The sequence below is a fragment of the Protomyctophum parallelum genome, assembly GCF_964188405.1.
Source record: "Protomyctophum parallelum genome assembly, chromosome: 19".
Lineage (NCBI taxonomy): Eukaryota > Metazoa > Chordata > Actinopteri > Myctophiformes > Myctophidae > Protomyctophum > Protomyctophum parallelum.
The window spans coordinates 34,607,366-34,627,640 of NC_139717.1; the positions used below are offsets into that span (position 1 = coordinate 34,607,366).

At 43.5% G+C, this 20,275-nt stretch overlaps 1 protein-coding gene across 1 annotated transcript in view; it reads left to right on the plus strand.

The window, feature by feature from the left end:
• The window catches only part of nt5dc1 (5'-nucleotidase domain containing 1), an 80,896-nt gene that overhangs the window by 46,377 nt on the left and 14,244 nt on the right, over positions 1–20,275 (plus strand). Inside the window, exons 7-9 of the mRNA XM_083791048.1 lie at positions 3,513–3,687; positions 9,354–9,451; positions 14,237–14,358. Coding sequence (XP_083647174.1) covers positions 3,513–3,687; positions 9,354–9,451; positions 14,237–14,358 — 395 coding nt within the window. The remainder of the gene's footprint in view (positions 1–3,512; positions 3,688–9,353; positions 9,452–14,236; positions 14,359–20,275) is intronic.

The window sequence follows — 20,275 nt, forward strand, 5'->3', positions numbered from 1 at the left end:
GGGAGATCTCGGGTCTTGCAATGCCATGATGCATTGCTAGCCGTGTTAATGTTAATATTTACATATTTGTCGGTCTGTTATCAACAAACCGACGGTATCACTTGAGCGTCAGCTGTACTCCATGGGTTATATCTAGCGATAGGCAGTGCAGAATGCAGAGTATAGTGGTGCTTCGCCGTTATGTGAAGACGATACTCTAAATAAATTATTGTATCTAAATATATATAGGCTATAATGTTTTTCAGAGTTTGCAATCCTTTTCTTTATCCACCTTTTTCTTATAGCCCATAAGTCTTTGCGTTTGTGTGTGCATAAGTTCCTCTTTCTCTTGCTGTGTTGCCAGTTTTGCAAGAGAAACAAGTGGCCATGGGTCTATGAAAACAACCACAAATGAAAATTGCTGATCTACAAGCTCACAGCGACACATTGCGAGGTTGTACATCTGTTATTTAAAAGCACATTGAATATTTATTTTAATATGTTCAGATGGATGTCTGTGGACAATTATTTACTTGCACACACAAGGAGGAGCCCCAGTATGTTGGCGGGGAAAACCGTGGATGGATTAATTTGGCACGATTCATACTCCTATTTTAGAGCCTAATAAAAGTTTGGCTCTGTAGTGTGACGTCATTTGAGGTTCGGGGGGGCGGGTACCGTCTTAGGGCCAATTCATACTCCTATTTTACCGCTGTAGTGCCGAAATGATTTCGGCTCGTCAGAAATTTTCAGTAGCACCGAAGAGCCGACTTTATATGAATCGCGCCTAAAAAGTCGGCTCTTCGGTGCTACTGAAAATGTCGGCACTACAGCAGTAAAATAGGAGTATGAATCGGCCCAGAAATAGGACAGTTTAGAATCTAAGCCTTTCCACCACATGGTGAACTAGAAAAAGTGCCCTTCCGGGCACAGGTCTCCACCAGGTTATCCACAGATCCGTGCAGTTAGAGGTAAAAACACTTTTCGGCCAGTTATAGCGCCACCTTGAGGCTGAGTTGAAATTGTTCATGTGGCATTTCGTCCTCGGCCTAGTGGGAATGTGGGTGCACAATTTCACGGAAATCACGCGATGTGTTCATGATTTGCGGCATTTTGTTTGAAACTGAGCACTCCTGTGAACTTTGGAAGGCAATCTTAACCAATCAGGATGGAGTCTGATAAATCTGAAAGACCCGTTTCGTTGAATGGCTCTAGAGAGACTGTGTACCAATTTGCGTGATGTTTGGACAAAATCTGTAGGTGTACTGTGCAAAAACTTGTTTTGCACAAAGCGGCCTCCTGGTGGCGCTATAACAGGCCATTCTGGAAAGTTTGGGGCAGAGGTTCATGGTTGGCATCCAGGGAGTGTGTGTGCAAAATATGGCATCGACCGGGTTAACGGTGGCCGAGATTAGCTGTTCACGGACACACGGACACACGGACACACACACGGACACACGGACACACACACGGACGGACACGCGGACGGACGGAGTGCAAAACATACTCTCCCCACATGCCTTCGGCCTGGTGGAGACAACCAGAGTTGATACATCTTCCAGATTTGGCCTACATCCCCGAGTTAGAAATTGCGGTGTCAAGCACCAACAATAGCAGATCTACAAGCTCACAACTCGTTGTAGCGTTGTGAGCTTGTGGAGCTGCTATTTTTAGTGCCTCATACACTGGCACACAAATAAGTCTTAACTGCGGCTTGAGCATGCCGAGCTCTGCAGTATGGTTCTGCTGTGATGAAAGGCACTTGGCTGGCTGTCTGGTGGTGTGGGAACTCTGTGTGGTACATCCTATATGCCAGCATCCACTTACAGCATGGGTTTTCAACAGGTGGTCCGTGAAGGTGTTGCATGTGGTCCCTGACCATGCATTTAGTAATGTAGGAAAGTGAAGATTCATATTTGAATTTATTGTATTGACCACAAGTTGAGAAACAATGCAGTAAATAATCTGGTGACAAATGATGACGCATCGATGTTGTCAGTTACTGGGAAGACGGATGTCAAGAACTTCCACAGAAAAGTGAGTTAGAATCTCAAGGGAAACTGTACCGGATTGCCTGGTTGAGTCACCATTATAAGGAAATGTGCCCATAATGAATCGCAAGTGTCTGCTTACTGAGCCATAGAATAAATTACAATGAACAGCACATGAGTTTAATATGGAAGATTAATTTCTTTCCCCCACACCACGACCATATCCCCCCTCCCAACACAACAATGGTCCCCAGGTTGATTCTCAGTCAGGGTGGTCGTCCCCAGATTGATTCTCAGTCAGGGTGGTCGTCCCCAGGTTGATTCTCAGTCACGGTGGTGGTCCCCAGGTTGATTCTCAGTCAGGGTGGTCGTCCCCAGGTTGATTCTCAGTCAGGGTGGTCGTCCCCAGGTTGATTCTCAGTCAGGGTGGTCGTCCCCAGGTTGATTCTCAGTCAGGGTGGTGGTCCCCAGGTTGATTCTCAGTCAGGGTGGTGATCCCCAGGTTGATTCTCAGTCAGGGTGGTGGTCCCCAGGTTGATTCTCAGTCAGGGTGGTGGTCCCTGGTTCATACTCAGTTGAAAACCCCTGACTTACAGTAGGCCTGTCCACCATATGACTCCCTTAACATACGCAAAGCTGCTTATGGGAAATATCCTGGAACCGCCATTGATCACGCTTGGCTCACTCTCTCTAACATCTTGTTTTTGATAGGGAAAAATGGAGAGCATGTGTCCTTTGATGTCTACAAACCCTTTTGTTTATTATTCGTTTTGGTGCACTCGGAAGGCCTGTTTTGGGTTCGATTTGAGAACTAATCTCATCCTGTAGTTTTATTTCTCAAGAATCATTGTGAGTTCACTCAGGCTTGCAGAGTGGAATTCTCTTTTGGAACACTATTGTTTTGATCCCTATTTGTCTGCCTTAAAATCTAGTCTCTTCCAATTATAACTGACATGATACAAGGAGTTACAATAAGATAAGAGTCAAGACGATATAGAATAGCACATGTATATAATATAATATAATTATATTAATATCATAATAATAACATTCTGAGGCTGTAAAATATTTTAGTTTTATAACAGTTTAAAATGGGTTACATCCCAATTTCAAGAATAGCAGATATCACTTGGCACAGATATCACATAGCACATCACTTCTTGTAGATCTGCTATTTTTTGTTCTTGAAAGTTTGTGAAAATCTTTGAGAATGTATATATTTTTAAAGCATTAAATATACGTAATGCCTTTCCGAAGGATTGAATGAAATATTGTCTTACTTACAGTATGTTCCTTATTTTAAGTAATGCTCACAACTTCATGTACTCTATTGTCTTTTTATGTGTATTATATTGAATTTTACCTTTTATGTACACACTTTTTATCTCTTCCACTTGATTTATTTTGTGTTATCTGTCTTTTTTTGTAAAAAAAAACACTGGACAAGCGAATAATCATTGGAAAATGATGTAATTGTAACATGATTATAGATGAATCAATTTGACCCTATACATATGTTGCCTGTGTGTCTGGTTCCCACAGACGACACAGGGACCTACTTCCCCAGCGTGAAGAGGGACCCCGGCCGGTACCTGCAGCCCTGCTCCGACTCTGTAAAGAGCTGGCTGCGCAGCATGAAGAGCGCCGGGAAGGTCCTGCTGCTCATCACCAGTTCTCACAGCGACTACTGCAGGCTCATCTGCGACCACATCCTGGGGTGAGTCTGACCAGAGCGCAGCCGCAAGACACTGAACCCATAACCCCGCTCGCATGATGCACTGTCTGTACACCCTGGGAATGAGTGAACCCAGAACACACTCAAATGATGTTAACACACCCTGCGGCACAACGGCCATCCCATACTCTGGGAAATGGTGAACAGAGAAACCACTCGGATGATGTTAACACACCCTAGGACACAGCGGTCATCCCATACTCTGGGAAATAGTGAACTGAGAAACCACTCGGATGATGTTAACACACCCTAGGACACAGCGGTCATCCCATGGGTGAACCCAGGCCAGAACCGACTCAAATGTTGTGCACATTGGGAAATGTTGGGAAAGGGTGTCTGCCACAAGTGTCTGCTTAAGTGTGACAAAGTTACACATTATAAATCACACATCCAGAGAGACGTACAAGTGCTCCGTGTGTTTTCTCCCTCTTATGGCTGTGACTTACTTTACTTTCCCTCTCCGCTTTACCCACATTAAAATGAACTGCTAGACTGTTTATTAAAATGTTGATCATAATAATATGGAAACACCATTAGTATATAAATTATTCTATGATTGTGTATTTAAGTCATTTAGTCTATAAATCAATAGGGAATACTGGGGGGAAAAGATGAGGGTGATTCGGTGGGGAAAGAGGGACGTGATGTACTTCCTGAAATGAAGACTTTTATTTTTTTAACGATAGAATATATAAAGCGACTGCTACCGCTTTGACTGAAGCAGGAAGGCCTGGTTTGATATTTAACTTCGCTTACCATAAAAGACACACACACACAGGATTTATTATAATGTAGCGGTCTGGAAAATTTCATTTAGGACAGCGTACCACATGCAGACAGTCTTAGTACAGTGCAGGCCTGCACCCCTTCCCCACCCCCCCCGCCCCTTCGACTCCCAACATTCCTTGGAGCTCTCACATGCCATCAGTCATTCCTTTCGGTCAAACCCCCCACCAGTTCACTCGTCTGCCTTGAGTTAGCAGCATCGTAGCACACACACGCTACACACCTCTCGCACCGTCAGTTCAGCTCGCCCAAACAACAGGCCGGCCTGTCAACGCCATGCACGGGTACCTGTTATTTCCTACCCTAGCCCGGCTTAAACAGCAAACGCTATGTAGGTTAAAGTGTGCAGAAGGTATTTCTGTCCTAGCGGGGCTGTCTGCAGCTTTCTTATTGGCCTGCTGTGACTTTGAGTTGACCTGGAGGAGAGTCTGTATACTAACTGCTCTCCCAGACTCTTTCGTCACTGTCGGGTGGGAACCTTGTACAATATGTCCAGAGCCGTTACTTTTCAGGAAATGGTAAAATGGTGGTGTAGCTCTTGTTAATTCTTACATTGGTTAGTAGTTACAAAACCCACAGACAGACTTGACCACATAAAACAATAATTATATGAAGTAGGGCATTAATACAGCCGACGGCAATGCTATGCAGTGTACACTGTGGTCAGGGCTTATTATTCCTGTCTAAACCCTGTTACACACTCAATCGAACAGCGATATGTGCGACGTTGGAAGTAAGCCGGTGATGTTGCGGTTGCACTGGTGGAGCGTGTTTTGGTGCGTGATTACTGTGCTGTTAGTCATCATCACACATAAGTGTGCAAATTCCTGGTTGTTGAATCCCTGTATTAGCCTGGGCTTAACCAATTAAAACCAGGAAAGCATCAGTGTCATTTCGATTTTTTTGCCTTGGCTATTCAAAAATAGCAGATATACATGCTTGTACTGCTATTTCTGAACATTTTTTTTAAACCTTGATAGTGTGAGATACTACTAATTTAGAAGAAGGCATCTGTAGAATGAGTTTCCTTAACCCCCTTAAGGGGTTAAGTATTTAACATTACGTAGCACTGCTTCTGCAGCAGGCAGCCCTCCTGCTCCACATGGCGGTGTGCTCTCTGCGGCGGCGGGGCCCAGCGGTGGGTCGCTGGCTCTGACTGCCAGAGTACAGTCTCATGGGATGTCTGTGGCCCAGACCCCCGCCACACCCCCCACCCTTAGCCATTTCCTGTCAAACAGCGCGCCACCTGGTCATACTGTTGTTGGCCTCCCTCTCCTCCTGTTCCCTCCCGCTGTTTCCCCTGGCCTCCCCCTCCCCTCCCATTGACCTTTCACCCCGCAGCATGTATCACCTCCCAAGGACATGCCACGTCACGTCAGAGAGCCCAGCTGCATCAGCGTATATGGCCCTGTTTACAAGGTCAGCCGATGCAGATTTATGTTGTGATAGCCACCAAGAGGAAATTGAGGCGGGCTGAATCTTGCCGGCTTGTGGCTTTGGGCACAAGGGCGCTTTGTTCCTAGAAGGAGGGTCAGCTTGCTTATATGAGGCTCCTGCATGACGGGCTATTGTTTTTTCTTAAATGTTTGTCCCCATAGCCAGGAAGCTTAGAGTCTGATGCTTCGTCACCCAGCCTCGGGCGAAACACTCAGGATTCAGTATAGTACAAATTAAGACACAAACGGCATTCAATCTGACGTGAACAGCTGCTCAAAATGTTACTTGTACAATTCAGATTCAGATACCTTTATTTGCCATTGTGTAAAACACATAGGAAATTGCTTTGACATTTGACATGTGTGCATTTCTTATTCCTTTTTTCACATATAACGAAAAAGACAACAACAACACAAATACAACACCGTGCAGGAAGTATAAATATAAAGTGCAGAGTTTATGGAATAGTGCAAAACATGTCCGGTGACACTCCCTAGGGGGCAGGGGTGGGAGGGAAACCAGAGTCATTTAGCAGCCTGGCAAATGTACATAGATAAGTGAAATCGATGTATATTTCAGCCTTCTGTGCTAATTGTATTCAACGATTATTCTGCACATTCTCCATTGCTTTTTTTTTTTTTTTTACCATACCTGCTCTTCTACCTTTAGCAGGCATTTCGATCTTCACATGACCTGATGAAGTCCCGCAACAGGATCAAAACGTTGTCAGCCGAATAAAGAGGTTTTTGTACCTATTCTGGTGTGATTATTATTGTATTGTTAACACAGTCTTTGTGGAACATGTCCCACCAGCATTCCTCTCCTTGTACCTGTGTGAGTGAGTGACAGAAATAACCTATTAGATCTCTCTTGATCTTGACTACAGTACATGTCTCAGCACCTCACCCTTGAATGTTTTTATGAAAGAGCACTCTACCATTTCCTGTATTATTATTATAACATAAAAACATTGCATTAACCACACAACGACTACAAGACATTGACATTCAAATTGACAAAGTCAATATTATTTCCTTCAAGTCAATATGTTCCCTACTGCTGGCCCTCCATTTCCTCAGTTCCCTGGAAAGAAATAATTAAAGAAATAATAATAAAGCCAAAATAAATAGTCCTAATGAGCCCGCAGTGAATGTACAGTACAGGACTATTAATTTGTGCCACTTGTGCTGGGACTACTACTACTACTACTAATACTACTACTACTACTAACACTAGTACTATTAAATGCCCCAAGGACAAACAAAGAACAAACACGCATACACATGTGTCTGCGCACATGTGGTGTTGGGTCAACAGGGCCTCACATCCAGTGCACTGGGTAGCTCTTGACAACACGGGTTTTGTTTTGTCCTGTACTGTCCCTTCTGCCGTTTTGAGAGTGAGATCAGAGTGGAGGCTTCCCTCTGCTCGGGTCCTCTCAGTGTGCTGAGCAGGCTGGGGGCCAGTGACAGTCATCTGTCAGAAGTAACGTACCAAAGCCAGAGCTGTCTAACAAGCCTCTTCCAGCCAACACTCCTCTACGGATGCTGTGCGGCTGCTGTCCTGATGTCCAGATTTATTACAAGATGGAGCGTGTTGCCTGATGTCTGATGCCGCATCCATTGAATGAAGACCCGAACATGTTTTGATTGAATGAGAAGTGGTCCAGAAGCATACCTTTAAAAACGGATGCAATGGACTTGGATGTGCACACTTGAACCCTAGTACGCCCAATTCTGGGAGGGAACATTTGCCAGAAGTAGCCAATCTACAAGATCATAAAGTGTCGCAACGGGACGTGTTGTGAGCTTGTGCTGTAGATCTGCTATTTCTGGTGATTTGATGTGATTTGATGTAGGAAACCAGAGCAGACCAAGTACAGAGCCAACTCTATGAGCCTTTTCAGACGGCGAGCGACTGACACGCCTATTAATTCATTTTCATTTATTTTGGACGCACAGACAAGTTGAGGGTCGATTACGCAAGCGCATTTTCACTGTCTAAGCAAAGTCAGATAACATGACTTGGCATCCTTTCCTTCCCTCAAGCCAACGCGTTTGCTTTGTTTTGTTGAAGATTTATGATTACACACTCAGAGATAAAGTTAATTGGCAATTTGGTAGAGGATTGTATGTGTTGTATGTGTGTCTACCTTTCCATAGCCTGGCCCAGCCTGTGTGGTTTCTGGTCTCGCTAATCATGATGTAACTCCAAATATTGGCAATATTTTCATATTATTTCATAATAATTGATTAAAGTGTGATAATCCAAAATAGCCTTCCCATTCACTTACGTTGCAAGGTATAACAAAACCCAACTACACTTTATACAGTATATATATAGTTTATTTACTGTAAGGTGCTCAACAGAGCACCTATTGAAAATATCTCACCAATATACATTTTGGTTACATCATGGCAAGATGATTGATTGATTAAATACTGTATTAATAGTTTCCATAGACAAGCACAGGGAAGTACAATATAAAAGGTCTGATAAAAGGATGAATCCAAGAAAGCCTATTTCCATTCCATTTGGGACATTTTGTACAAACCTGTACCAAAGTAACATTTTGCTTTTCATTAATACTAACAAGTTTACAGTGTAGTTGAGTGTAGTCATAAAAAACTGAAAAAGGGAAGGAAAATGATTAATTCCCTGCACGTGGTGACGACAGGTGGGCACCACAAGAGCAGACGTAATGCAACGCCAGACATCTGCATTCTGTTATTCACCTACCACGTACACTGTATAATCCTCACTATGTTAGTTTAACTCTGACGGTGTACAGAAAAGAACCAAATTGATCAATTTGATAGTTATTTTACTGTGTAGGCCTGCTATGGGTGTGCTGCAGCTATCTCAAAATGTTACCGTTATTATGCCTCTTGCATTCCATACCTCAACCCCTCTCTACCGTCTCTACTCACCTCATTAAACACAATGTTTAGCTTTTATAAGTAGTTTACTTGCACACATGTTACATAAGGGCATCTGGGCGCTGTCCAAGCGTTGTCCTTTAACTCTGTGGTTCTCAAACATGTTGGGAAAGCAAAGGAAATGAATCAGTCCACCCAAACAGAGTGTAGCCAACTGTCTGTACTATAGTTGGGGAGATAATGGTGGAGAGTGTGACCTACTGTATGATCTGAATAGTCATTCTTATACATCATTTACTGCTCATTTAGCTAACTTACTGTATAAGTAAACTGTCCCTCCTTATGCTACCCCGTGGAACACCTTCAAGGACCACTGGGGGTTCCTGCATCCCACTTTGAGAACCACCGCTTCAACCACATTATCATGTGGCCTCCCTATTTGGCCATATTTGTTTTTGCAATCTGTCGTGTAACAAAGTATATGAGGCTTTATTATAAGTGGTTAGCACTGAACTGAACCTAGCTCTGCTATATTTCTCGTTTCAGGAAGGACTTTGAGGAGCTCTTTGACATCATCATCACAAACGCCCTCAAGCCTGGCTTTTTCTCCCTGGTTCCTCAGCAGAGACCCTTCAGAACCCTAGGTGAGTCCGTCTCAAGGCCTATTCATAGTCCCGTTTTCGGTGAAGAGGTGACCACCGAAAACGACAACATGACGTCACGTTGCGGTAGTCACTGCACACAACACATCTCTCTGTTTTTACTAACCACCGGTTCAGTGGTCATCTCTTCACCGAAAACTGGACTATAAATATGCCTTTAGACCCTTCAGAACTAGGTCACAGTGAATCCGTCTTTAGCTCTTAACTGAGCTGTCCAGAGCTGTGTGCTACCGTGGTTGGCAACTTGGCATGGCATTTTATCAGTTACAGGTGTGATGAATTTAGCATTTGACCCTTTGCAGCGGTGAACCGCAGCCGCACCACACTCCAGAATCATTTGTAGTTGATGTAACCCCCCAATCCAACCCTTGATGCTGAGTGCCAAGCAGGGAGGCATTGGGTCCCATTTTTACAATCTTTGGTATTACCCCGGCCAGGGATCGAACCCCGACCTCCCAGTTTCAGGGCGGACACTCTAACCACAAGGCCACTGAGCTGGAACCTATAAAATAGTGAGCTTGTAGATCAGTTATTTTCGACAAATGTTTGACTGGCAGATGCCAGATTTAAATTGACACTGAGGATTCTACAGTGTAGATCAGGGGTTTTCAACTGCTTATGAAGCAGGGACCACCACCCTGACTGAGAATCAACCTGGGGACCACCACCCTGACTGAGAATCAACCTGGGGACCAACACCCTGACTGAGAATCAACAATCGACCATTGCTGTGTTTGGAGGGGGGATATGGTCGTGGTGTGGGGGAAATAAATTAACCTTCCATATTAAACTCATGTTGCTGTTCATTGTAACATATTCTATGAGTAAGCAGACACTTGCGATTGATTATGGGCACATTTCCTTATAATGGTGACTCAACCAGGCAATCTGGTACGGTTTCCCTTGAGATTCTAACTCACTTTTCTGTGGAAGTTCTTGACATCCGACTTCCCAGTAACTGACAACATCGACGCGTCATCATTTGTCACCAGATCATTTACTGCATTGTTTCTCAACTTGTGGTCAATACAATAAATTCAAATACGAATCTTCACTTTCCTACATTACTAAATGCATCGTCAGGGACCACATTCAACACCTTCACGGACCACCAGTGGTCCACGGACCACCTGTTGAAAACCCATGGTGTAGATAGATCGGGGTCCCAAATATTCAAAAGAAGAAATGTATCAAATGGGCGTCCGCGGCCTAATGGATATCAAACTGTGGTCCTTGAAAATGAAAAAGGTTGAGAATCCCTGGTATTGAAGGTGTGCTCTAGCAGTGGCAGCACACTGGAATGCTCTCCAGTTCTCCTCATCTGGTCTTTGTTGCTGCCAGGAATAACACTGGTGGGATTCGTTAAGTGTGAAGACACAGTGATCCAGTCTCCAAAATATTTCTCTCTCTCTCTCTGTCTTGCTCCCCCTCCATCTTGCCACGTTGGCCGAAATGAAATCAAGGACTTTACTCTTCCTCTGGCGTGTGTAGAGTATTAGCCACTCCTTTTGTAGTCGAGAACATTACTTACTTTTTCCACTCCCAGAGTTGTTATTCTTCTCAATGCTGCTGAGTAATGCAATGCTGTTAGCTCATTGAGCATGCCAGTCTTGACACGTGTATGTGATCGGGGTGAGTGAAGAGTCTCTCTCATCAGCCTTGATTCCTAAGAGGGTGTTGATTTATAAGGTTGCTGATGAAATTATCACGACGGGATATAGGTCTAGCTTGCAGTTCAGAATGTGTGCTTTGGGATTATGTAAGCTGCAGGATCTACAGAGTGTTATAGTATTAATGCTTGAACTGCCGCTTGATAGGCAAACCCACAGGATTGTTTAAGTTTGTGCAGTACCTGCCAAGTACTATACTGGTAGTATTATGTAGTCTTCTGTGCTAGCAGCCATCAGGCTCCACAACCAAGCTTGAACCCCATTTTAGAGCTTAACCATTTAAAACCCATTTTAGAGCTTAACCATTTAAACCCAAAGTATATTATACTTTGTTTACCAGAGTCCCCCAGAGGTCTTTTCTCGGTCAACTCTTTTTTTCCCTCTAAACCAAATCTCCTTGCCGGAAATACTTATAGCTGATCTACTTTGGTGACCAGGCAGTGTCCCCTGTCTATGCATACTTGTTGACCAGTGTCCCCTAGGGGTCTATGCAAACTTGTTGACCAGCGTCCCCTAGGGTTCTATGCATACTTGGTCAGCTCCTTTTGTTCTCTACACCAAATCTCTTTGCCTAAAAATGTCGGATCTACAAGCTCATGCTTGACTGCTATGAGGATTGATGTGGTTGAGATCATTTTCTGCTCTTGTCAACATTACTGGCCCAGTGGCCCTCAGCTTTGACTCTGGCATGCTTGCACAATGCACACGATTGAAGAACACTACAGAGTAGTACAGAACCATGACAGATAACGGTTTACTGTTTTGAGACTTATACTCAACTTCTACACATTTATATATTGATTGTTGACCGCAAAAATGATATTCATCCATATATTCATTGGTGATAGATGTATAGGCATTCATATCCACCTGTTGATGAACACGTACAGTGTACATTATGCATTTATTGATAGACTGTAGATAGTAGATACAGTACAGTATGTTAACTAATTCTTTCATAGACCCAGTGGCGTGTACTTTTTTTGTTTTTTTATTCTTTGCTTGACTCCAGCTCTTACCTGTACCTCTCTTGCGTATCAGTACTCGCTGTTGCTGCCATGACACCTGAATTCCCCCCCGGGGATCAATAAAGGTTTATCTTATCTTATTATCTCATCAGATAAAAGGTATTTAGCTCATTAGTTCTTGGTGTATAGATCTAAACAGCATAACACACTGCAGCCTTTTGTTAGTTGCTCCAATACGGTCATTTCGTTCAGATGATGCCCGCGCTCTCTAAATATTGGGCCTCATGCTTGCAGGCCTAATTTGGTTACAGTGCTGCAGCTCTACGCATTTTAAAAGGTCTTTTCAACGTCCTTTCAGAAGCTCGGTTCAACATGAAGAGACCACATACTGTAACATTCACTTGCGGCAGCGACTTGGGAGGTAGAGCGGCCTAATCATAATGGGAACCGAAAGGTTCCGGGTTCCTGTCCCTGGCTTCTCCTGAATTTGTGTCAAAGTGTCCTTGAGCAAAACACTGAACCCCTAACTGCTTCCAGAATGGCCGTAGGTGGCAACCCTGTGTGTGTGTGTGTGTGTGTGTGTGTGTGTGTGTGTGTGTGTGTGTGTGTGTGTGTGTGTGTGTGTGTGTGCGTGTGCGTGTGCGTGTGCGTGTGCGTGTGCGTGTGCGTGCGTGCTAGGAGGGCAGCAAAGCAGCCTGAGATGTCCTGCAGTTGATCTTGTATCTTCACATAGAGACTTTGGCGGAAATGACGTGGTCTGGGAGTTGTCTTTTGTGTGTGTGCTCGAGCACTGTTCCTTCACTCTCTTCTGTCACAATATTTATAGCATGCTGTGATAACCCTCATTTTAACCTGTTGCGGACTAGACACTGCTTCTTGGAAGAAAAGAAAATTGTAATGCTCAAAATAGGAAGTGGAGGATGCTTTCTTCTCTGTCTGACTCCTGCTGCCGCTGCTCTCGAGTGCCAATCAGTCCTGAACACCACTCTTCACTTCTTCTGTCCAGAATGAGCAATGCCACACTTCAAACATGGAGGGAGTTGCAGGCTTCCTACATAATGGCCCAACACTAGACAACATGTGAAGGTCATGCAGTAGCCAACAACTTGATGTGCTTCTGTAAAGATACATTCTCAACTGAACTAAGGGCTGTCAATTTAGCTGGTACTGCTTGTGATGATAGCTTTGTACTGTTGGGGTGAGCTTTGTACTGTTGGTCCAAATGATGCTCCTATTACGCTATTCAATAGACTCACTGTGCATGAGTAATGACAACAAGAGGATCATTTCATCCTAGTCCCATACAGAAAAACACTCACGCACGCACGCACACACACACACACACACACACACACACACACACACACACACACACACACACACACACACACACACACACACACAGACAGACACTGCATATGTCTCTCTTGCAGGTAGGCAATTGTCCAAACAAAATATATTTTGTTTTGCTTGACTAAGTGACGTATAACGTTGCCTGTAACAGGTGAAGGGGGACATGATAGCAGGTACTGTATGATGCTGGGCCTGAAGTGGGCACAGTCCATCGCTGTGATTTTACTATCCCCGTCCACTGCTGTGCATATCAGCGAGCGATAGAGCTTGGTGAGGAAAATAAAAATAATTACTCTCCATGGACGGCATTAATAAACATGTTAACAAGCTCTGACAGAGCCGGAGAAGAAGCTGTAATTAGGCTTCCCTCCCTCTTTGACACTTTAGGTAATTCAAGACGGTCCACCACACACCTCACATAAACCCACAGACATAGACCCATACAGATATATATGGTTGCTGCCGGGCAGAAACCTTGTACTTTCCAAAACCATTAAGGAAAAGGAAAAAATAAGTTCTGACGATATTCATATAATATACGTATAACAATGTGGTCTATTATAAACGTATCCTACTGTATCTGCTCCTGTATTTTCTTGTGGGATGTGCTGGTTAGTTCTGTGGTGGCACGAGGTTAAGTGAAAGGAGGCGGTTGAATGTCTGGGTGCCAAAGAGCATGCGGTCACGTCTGCTCTTGTCCTCTCTTCCAGCAGCAGCTTGCTGTGTGTGTGGCTGTCTGACCATGCGGTTTGTTTTCTCTGTCTTCGCCCCGGCAGTGAACGATGTGGAAGAGAGCGAGGGTCTGCCGTCCCTGGAGAAGCCGGGCTGGTACTCGCAGGGCAACTGGCCCCACCTCCATGAGCTGCTCAAGACCATGACTGGCAAACCCGAGCCCGAGGTACAGTAAGGTCTTCGTCCGTCCGTCCCTCGCTCAAAGGTACCGAGGTACAGTAAGGTCTTCGTCCGTCCCTCGCTCAAAGGGTATTGTGTGGAAATGAGAAAAGCACATGCTGGGCTTTCGTTGAGGCGAAAGCCAGACGTCACGGTATGGGTAACGTTAGTGTTGAGCTATTTTAACCAAACTGTTCCATGGACAATGGGTACTACAGTCTTTATTTAATGCCTCCTTAAATGCTGCAGTAATCGTGAGATTAGTGAATGACGTATAAACCAGAGTGACCGTTCCTTGTAAATACCAATGGCTGAAAAGAGATCAAAGCTTAATTTTGGAAACAATGTCCTGTTAGCAATGTACAGTAGACAAGAAAGTCCAGGAACCATTGTCAGTTATTATAGTAGCTAACAACATAACTGCCTCTACAAGAATTTATCTTTGCTTTGTAGTTGATTCAGGCACTCATTTCTGGCACAGATGAGAGCTTTGCGATCAATCATCTTGGGTCAGATTCACACCAGGGTGAGGGAGGCAGGCACACGTCCTGCAGCCTCCTGGCACTGCTGTTGACAAGGCATGCCGAGTGCCAGCAGGCTGCCTGCTGGGACTTCAAGACCAAGTCCATTCTTATAGCAAAATACTAAATCAATCCCTCCTCCCCCTTATCATCGCCATCATAAACATAATCAGCATTATATTATGAACTGGGTTTATTAAGTCCATAATATGATTGTTAATACACTCTTTTATTAAAATTGTTTTATATCAATGAATCAATGTACCACTTAAGCGTTATTTTGTCGCACAGCCCATCGCTCGTAGATCGGCTTTTTAAAAACAAAACAAATTTTACATTTGACACTTTATCAAACTTTTCGGCTATAATGAATGACAAATTACAGATTGTTTATTTAACTTATTATTTTATTAAACTAGTGCCCAACTCTTTCCCGCTGGGCACCGGCCTACTCGATGAACGATGCAGGTTGGGAACAATGAAAATAGGGAATGCCACACCCTCTTATGCAATACCTGCTATACCCATTGTCACAGTACCCATTGTAACCGCCTTATATACTTCTTATATACCTCTTATATACTCTGCTATACCCATTGTCACAGTACCCATTGTAACCGCCTTATATACCCTTATATACCTCTAATATACTCTTCTATACCCATTGTCACAGTACCCATTGTAACCGCCTTGTAATTACTATATAGTAATTATTAAATTACTATATGTGAAAAATATAGGCCAGCATTATTAATTCTAGATAGGAAGTAGGCATAGCCTGGGGCTCAACACGCCTTTGGAAACATTTGAATTTGAATAATATTATTATTATTATTATTATTAGCAGCAGCAGCTCAAAAAGACAAAGATAGAGTTGTACTGGTCGACCCCAGTCATGATGGTGGTGACAGTGAGGAGGTGGTTGACTTGGAGGAGGTGATCTTTGATGAGGAGGAGAACGGTGCAGCATTTGTATTATATTGCTTTCTTTTCGTTATTGTATTAGAATGTAGCACAATGTTACTTGCATTACAGTATCAATCATACTTGTTTTCACCTAAAAGATGAGTGTTATTTTTGTTTCATTTGCTGCTTTCTTTCGTTTTAGCGATTTTAGCTATATTTGACAGGGGGAGTGGGCATTCGAACATGGGGCTAAATATGTATTTTTTTACACAATTTAGCTAAAATCGCTAAAACGAAATAAAGCAGCAAATGAAAAAAATTTAACAATCATCTTTTACTTTCTCTAACGACAACCTACAACATGAACCTTGGTTGAAAAAAAATAAAGTTGTCCTTTAGTGTGCCTTAGTGATTTTCCCATGGTTGTCTCATCACTTGGTTTGATCAAGCTAGAATTTCTGGAATTTCTGAATCCCTTTTGTGAAAAACAATGCAGCACTGTCTTCTGTGGCAGGTATAAACATGACATCCATGGACAATGATTTTAGGTCACTGTAGGACCTAAAGTTACCTAAAATGCGCTCACACGCCCTTGATTCGTTCGTCTGTGTTTCGTTTCGCCTAGAGGGCCTCCGCACCTCCACTTCCCGGGCTGAATTATGGGCCCAGCACATCCCTGGTCATGAACTCTGACCTTTAAAATGGTCTGCCAATATACACAGCCTTCCCTAGTGTGATCACTTTCTACATGGAAGAAATATGAACGAAAACCAACAGGAATGGTGACTTTTCTTCTCTTTCCGTCCAGAGTTGTAAAAGTGTCACAAAAACTGCTCGTGTCTCTTAATTTATTTTACTGTGCGTAGCGTAGCGGAAAGGTTTTGGTCTGGAATCTGCTCAGATATAAAAGTGGAGAAACTCTGGCACAAGGGAGAGTTACGTTGCCTTAACCCACCCACCCCAAACACACCAATAGATGGAGTACTCGTCATCATCCATCCACGTCCTCAGATCTCTCCCCCTCTTCCCTCTCACTCACCCTGGCTCGGGGGCTCAATGCCCTGTCTGTTCCCCCTCAGCCACGTGGAGAAAGCTCTCGCGGAATGCAAGTGTCAACCTGCACTTACGGCTGCTTTTGAGTAGCTCCTCCGGGGTGACTTGAGGCGCTCTGTGTTTAGAGTTCTCTCCACTTTCACCTGACATGGCTTACCACAGGTGGGCTGAATGGAACCATTCAGGGGAAGATTACACCCACCCACTTCAAGTCCTGTCCAACCGTGGGGTCACAGCCGGAGTGAGCCGGGTGACGGGATGCCATCACGTACCAGATTCACTGGCTCAAATGCGAGTGCTGTCCAAAATCTATGTGATTAGGGTTGCAGTTATCAATTATTTCCGTAGTGATTTTTCTATCAATTATGTTTTGATATTAGAAGCGTTTTCTTGATCATATATATTTTTCTTCCCCATTTTGGTACCGTGGCTCAATTGATGCCTTTCCTCCCTCTAATATTGTATAGTTATATTTGTAGTGACATTACATTTTGCATTCTAGAAATAAGACATGTAGCTGAATAATTTACCAAAAAGTAATTAATGTCCAGACCACCATCATCACATGCAAATAGTCTGGAATACAAGGCTTAACTTATTACCATTGTTTGTTCCAAATATTTATACATAACAAGAGTGTACAAGAGATAAAGGCCAGAACTGAGAAGATGGGTAGAATAACTCAGATTTATTGTGTATTTATTTTGAGAGGAGGAAAATATGGTTGAGGAGAGGAAAGCGTTTAGTACTCGGTACTCGCCTACTAGCAAGGATATCCTCAACATTGCATGTTTAAAGGTATATTCAGTGATTTCACTCAAAAAACCTTAGGTTTCGTTTTTGGCTGGGACCTAAGCCTTTCATCCAATCAGGATAGAGAGCCAAAAACGAAACCTAAGGTTTTTTGACCCCCAGGGGTTAACTGGGGACAGGGAGGAACTCCTTATGGTCAGCACACTCTATAGTAGAGAGGAGTATCACAACAAAACAAAAAAATAAGTGATATTTGAATTAAGTTAAATCACTGAATATACCTTTAAGTGCTGCACATTTAGCATTTAAGATTTATGGTGTTTACAATATTATTATTATTATTATTACAGACTTCTGCATTTACGGACCTGAATATCAGAGCAAATTCCGGGTCCGCACCAGTCTGCAAGGACCTAATCCGAAAAAGGCAGTATAGTGTGCAAGCTCCTTTACATTGATATTCTAGTATTTTGCAATGTATTCCGATTAAAAAACAAACAAACTCGGAGTTACCCCAGATATGCAGATTTTATTGTTTCCTGATTAAGCGTGAATAAGCAGAGGTCCCCGTCCTCCAGTATCAAAGCCGAGAAGCCCTGGCTTAACCACATAAACCCTATATATACTTACTTGACTGGGATCCCCCAGGGATCTACTCTAGTATTTCCCTGTACACCACACAGTTGCCAATCTACAAACTCACACCGTGCCAAGTTGCGACTGATACATACATTTATTTTGAGGGTCTTTAGACCCTCAAAATTGACATGCTAATGTCTAATAGCCATAGGGTAATTGTTGAGGGATGCAGTCTCCTATGCTGCATTTGGTAGCTACGGGGTTAAAGTGGCTATGCATATTTGCCTAGATAACCTTTGAATTCCAGGCTAGTAAATTGTTGAGACTCCCGTAGTAGGAGAGGCTAGTAATGTACTCAAGTAAAAGTACTCTCATATTCAATGTTATAAGGTTCAACTGATAAACTATAATACTATATAAATGAACCTTTTACAGATAAATACTTTAGGGTAATAGCTGCAATACAATACTTAAGAAGGAAAAGAGTAGAATTACTTACAGCAGGAACAAATACCAAGACATGACGCAATGAGGGGAGTCAGCACACAGTCAGCGCATACTTTTCAAAAGATTATATTAGCCATTATATGTTCTGGGGAGCAGAACGGACTTTACAAGACAGCATCGTGAAAGTTTCTCCCCCGGACAATATCCGGGAATACATTATATAGGGCTTGCAAAACAAAACAAAAATGACATAGGAAGCAATTCATTTTGGGTTCATAGGCTAATAAAATGGTAATATTGGCGACCCCTATGGCCGGGGATGTCTACTTAGTTGACGTGGCCACACACTTCCTGGGAATTCCCAGGAAGTATGACGAATGGGAAGTGAACCATATAAGTTCAGAGTTTATCAAACAGTGACTTACAGCAGCACCTTAAGTTGGGAGGACAGTGGCCCAGGCGGTGGCGTAACCGTCTGGGCACCCGACTGGTAATCCAGTCGCAGTGTGCCGCGGGTTCGACTCCCGAGCCCGACACGGCCTTTACTGCATGTCATCCCACCATCTCTCTCCCGTTTCCTGTCAGCCTACTGTCTGTCCCTTCAAAAACCAATAAAAGGCGTAAGCCGCAAAAAATATCTTAAAAAAAAAAAAAAAGTTGGGAGGACAGTGTTGGAGACTAAAATAACATTATACCGACGTAATTAAAGCAGCGAGCGAGACGAAGCGTCTCCCGCGGCGAAGGTCGAAAAACATGTTGTTTCACAAAAGGAAGCAGTCAAATCAAAACAATTCTTTATCTCCCGCAGGCTAGGGGAGAGAGAGATACTATACCTACACTTACTGAATTACTCCTTCATCCACCAAATACAAAATACCTATCAGCGACATGCACATGACGGGAGCTTGTAGATCTGCAATTTTCTTTGCTGAATATGCAGAATGGGGAAGCTAGGGTTCTTGAAGTCCTTATCTCTGTGAACGTTTCCTTTCAGATGTGTCGTTTGCAGCCCTCCACTCTCTGTAGCTCAAACCCCACACAGTGGAACACAATGGTCTCATTAAGAAGCCTTTGCCTTCTGAGGGCCCCCGTCTCCCTGTTGACCTGGGGACCACTTTATCTGGAATCTCTGCTGTGAGTGACGTGGTGATGATAACAAGACACTGGGTCATGCTCTCGATATGAAGACCCACTTCACCTCCAAGCACACTGCACAGCTTAATGCCTTGTACAACCCAGTGATTCTAAACCTGAGGGCAGTGAGGTTATTGCAAGTGGGCCCCTAAATAATTGGCAAAACACTACGATTTTAATGATAATGTAACAGGAATATAAAAAATCACACCTGTGTGAACTGAGTGGTGCAACTCCCCCCCCCCCCCCCCCCCCTCTCTCTCTCTCATATTAGCAGGGAACAGTGTCTCTCTCTACACCAGTAGGCTATACTGTACAGTGGAATACAATGTCTCATTGAGTGAGAGATTATACAAGACCTTCATTTGTGTGTGGTGTGTCATCTTTTGTGACTGTGACAGAATGATGGTCACATAATGATCTGTTGGTCTGTTGGGACAAAGATGGGAAAATTATAGAGAAAGAGCCCAAAAATCACACGATTAGCATTCCAGGTTTCATTGACATGTAGAGTGTCATTCCGGTCAGCGG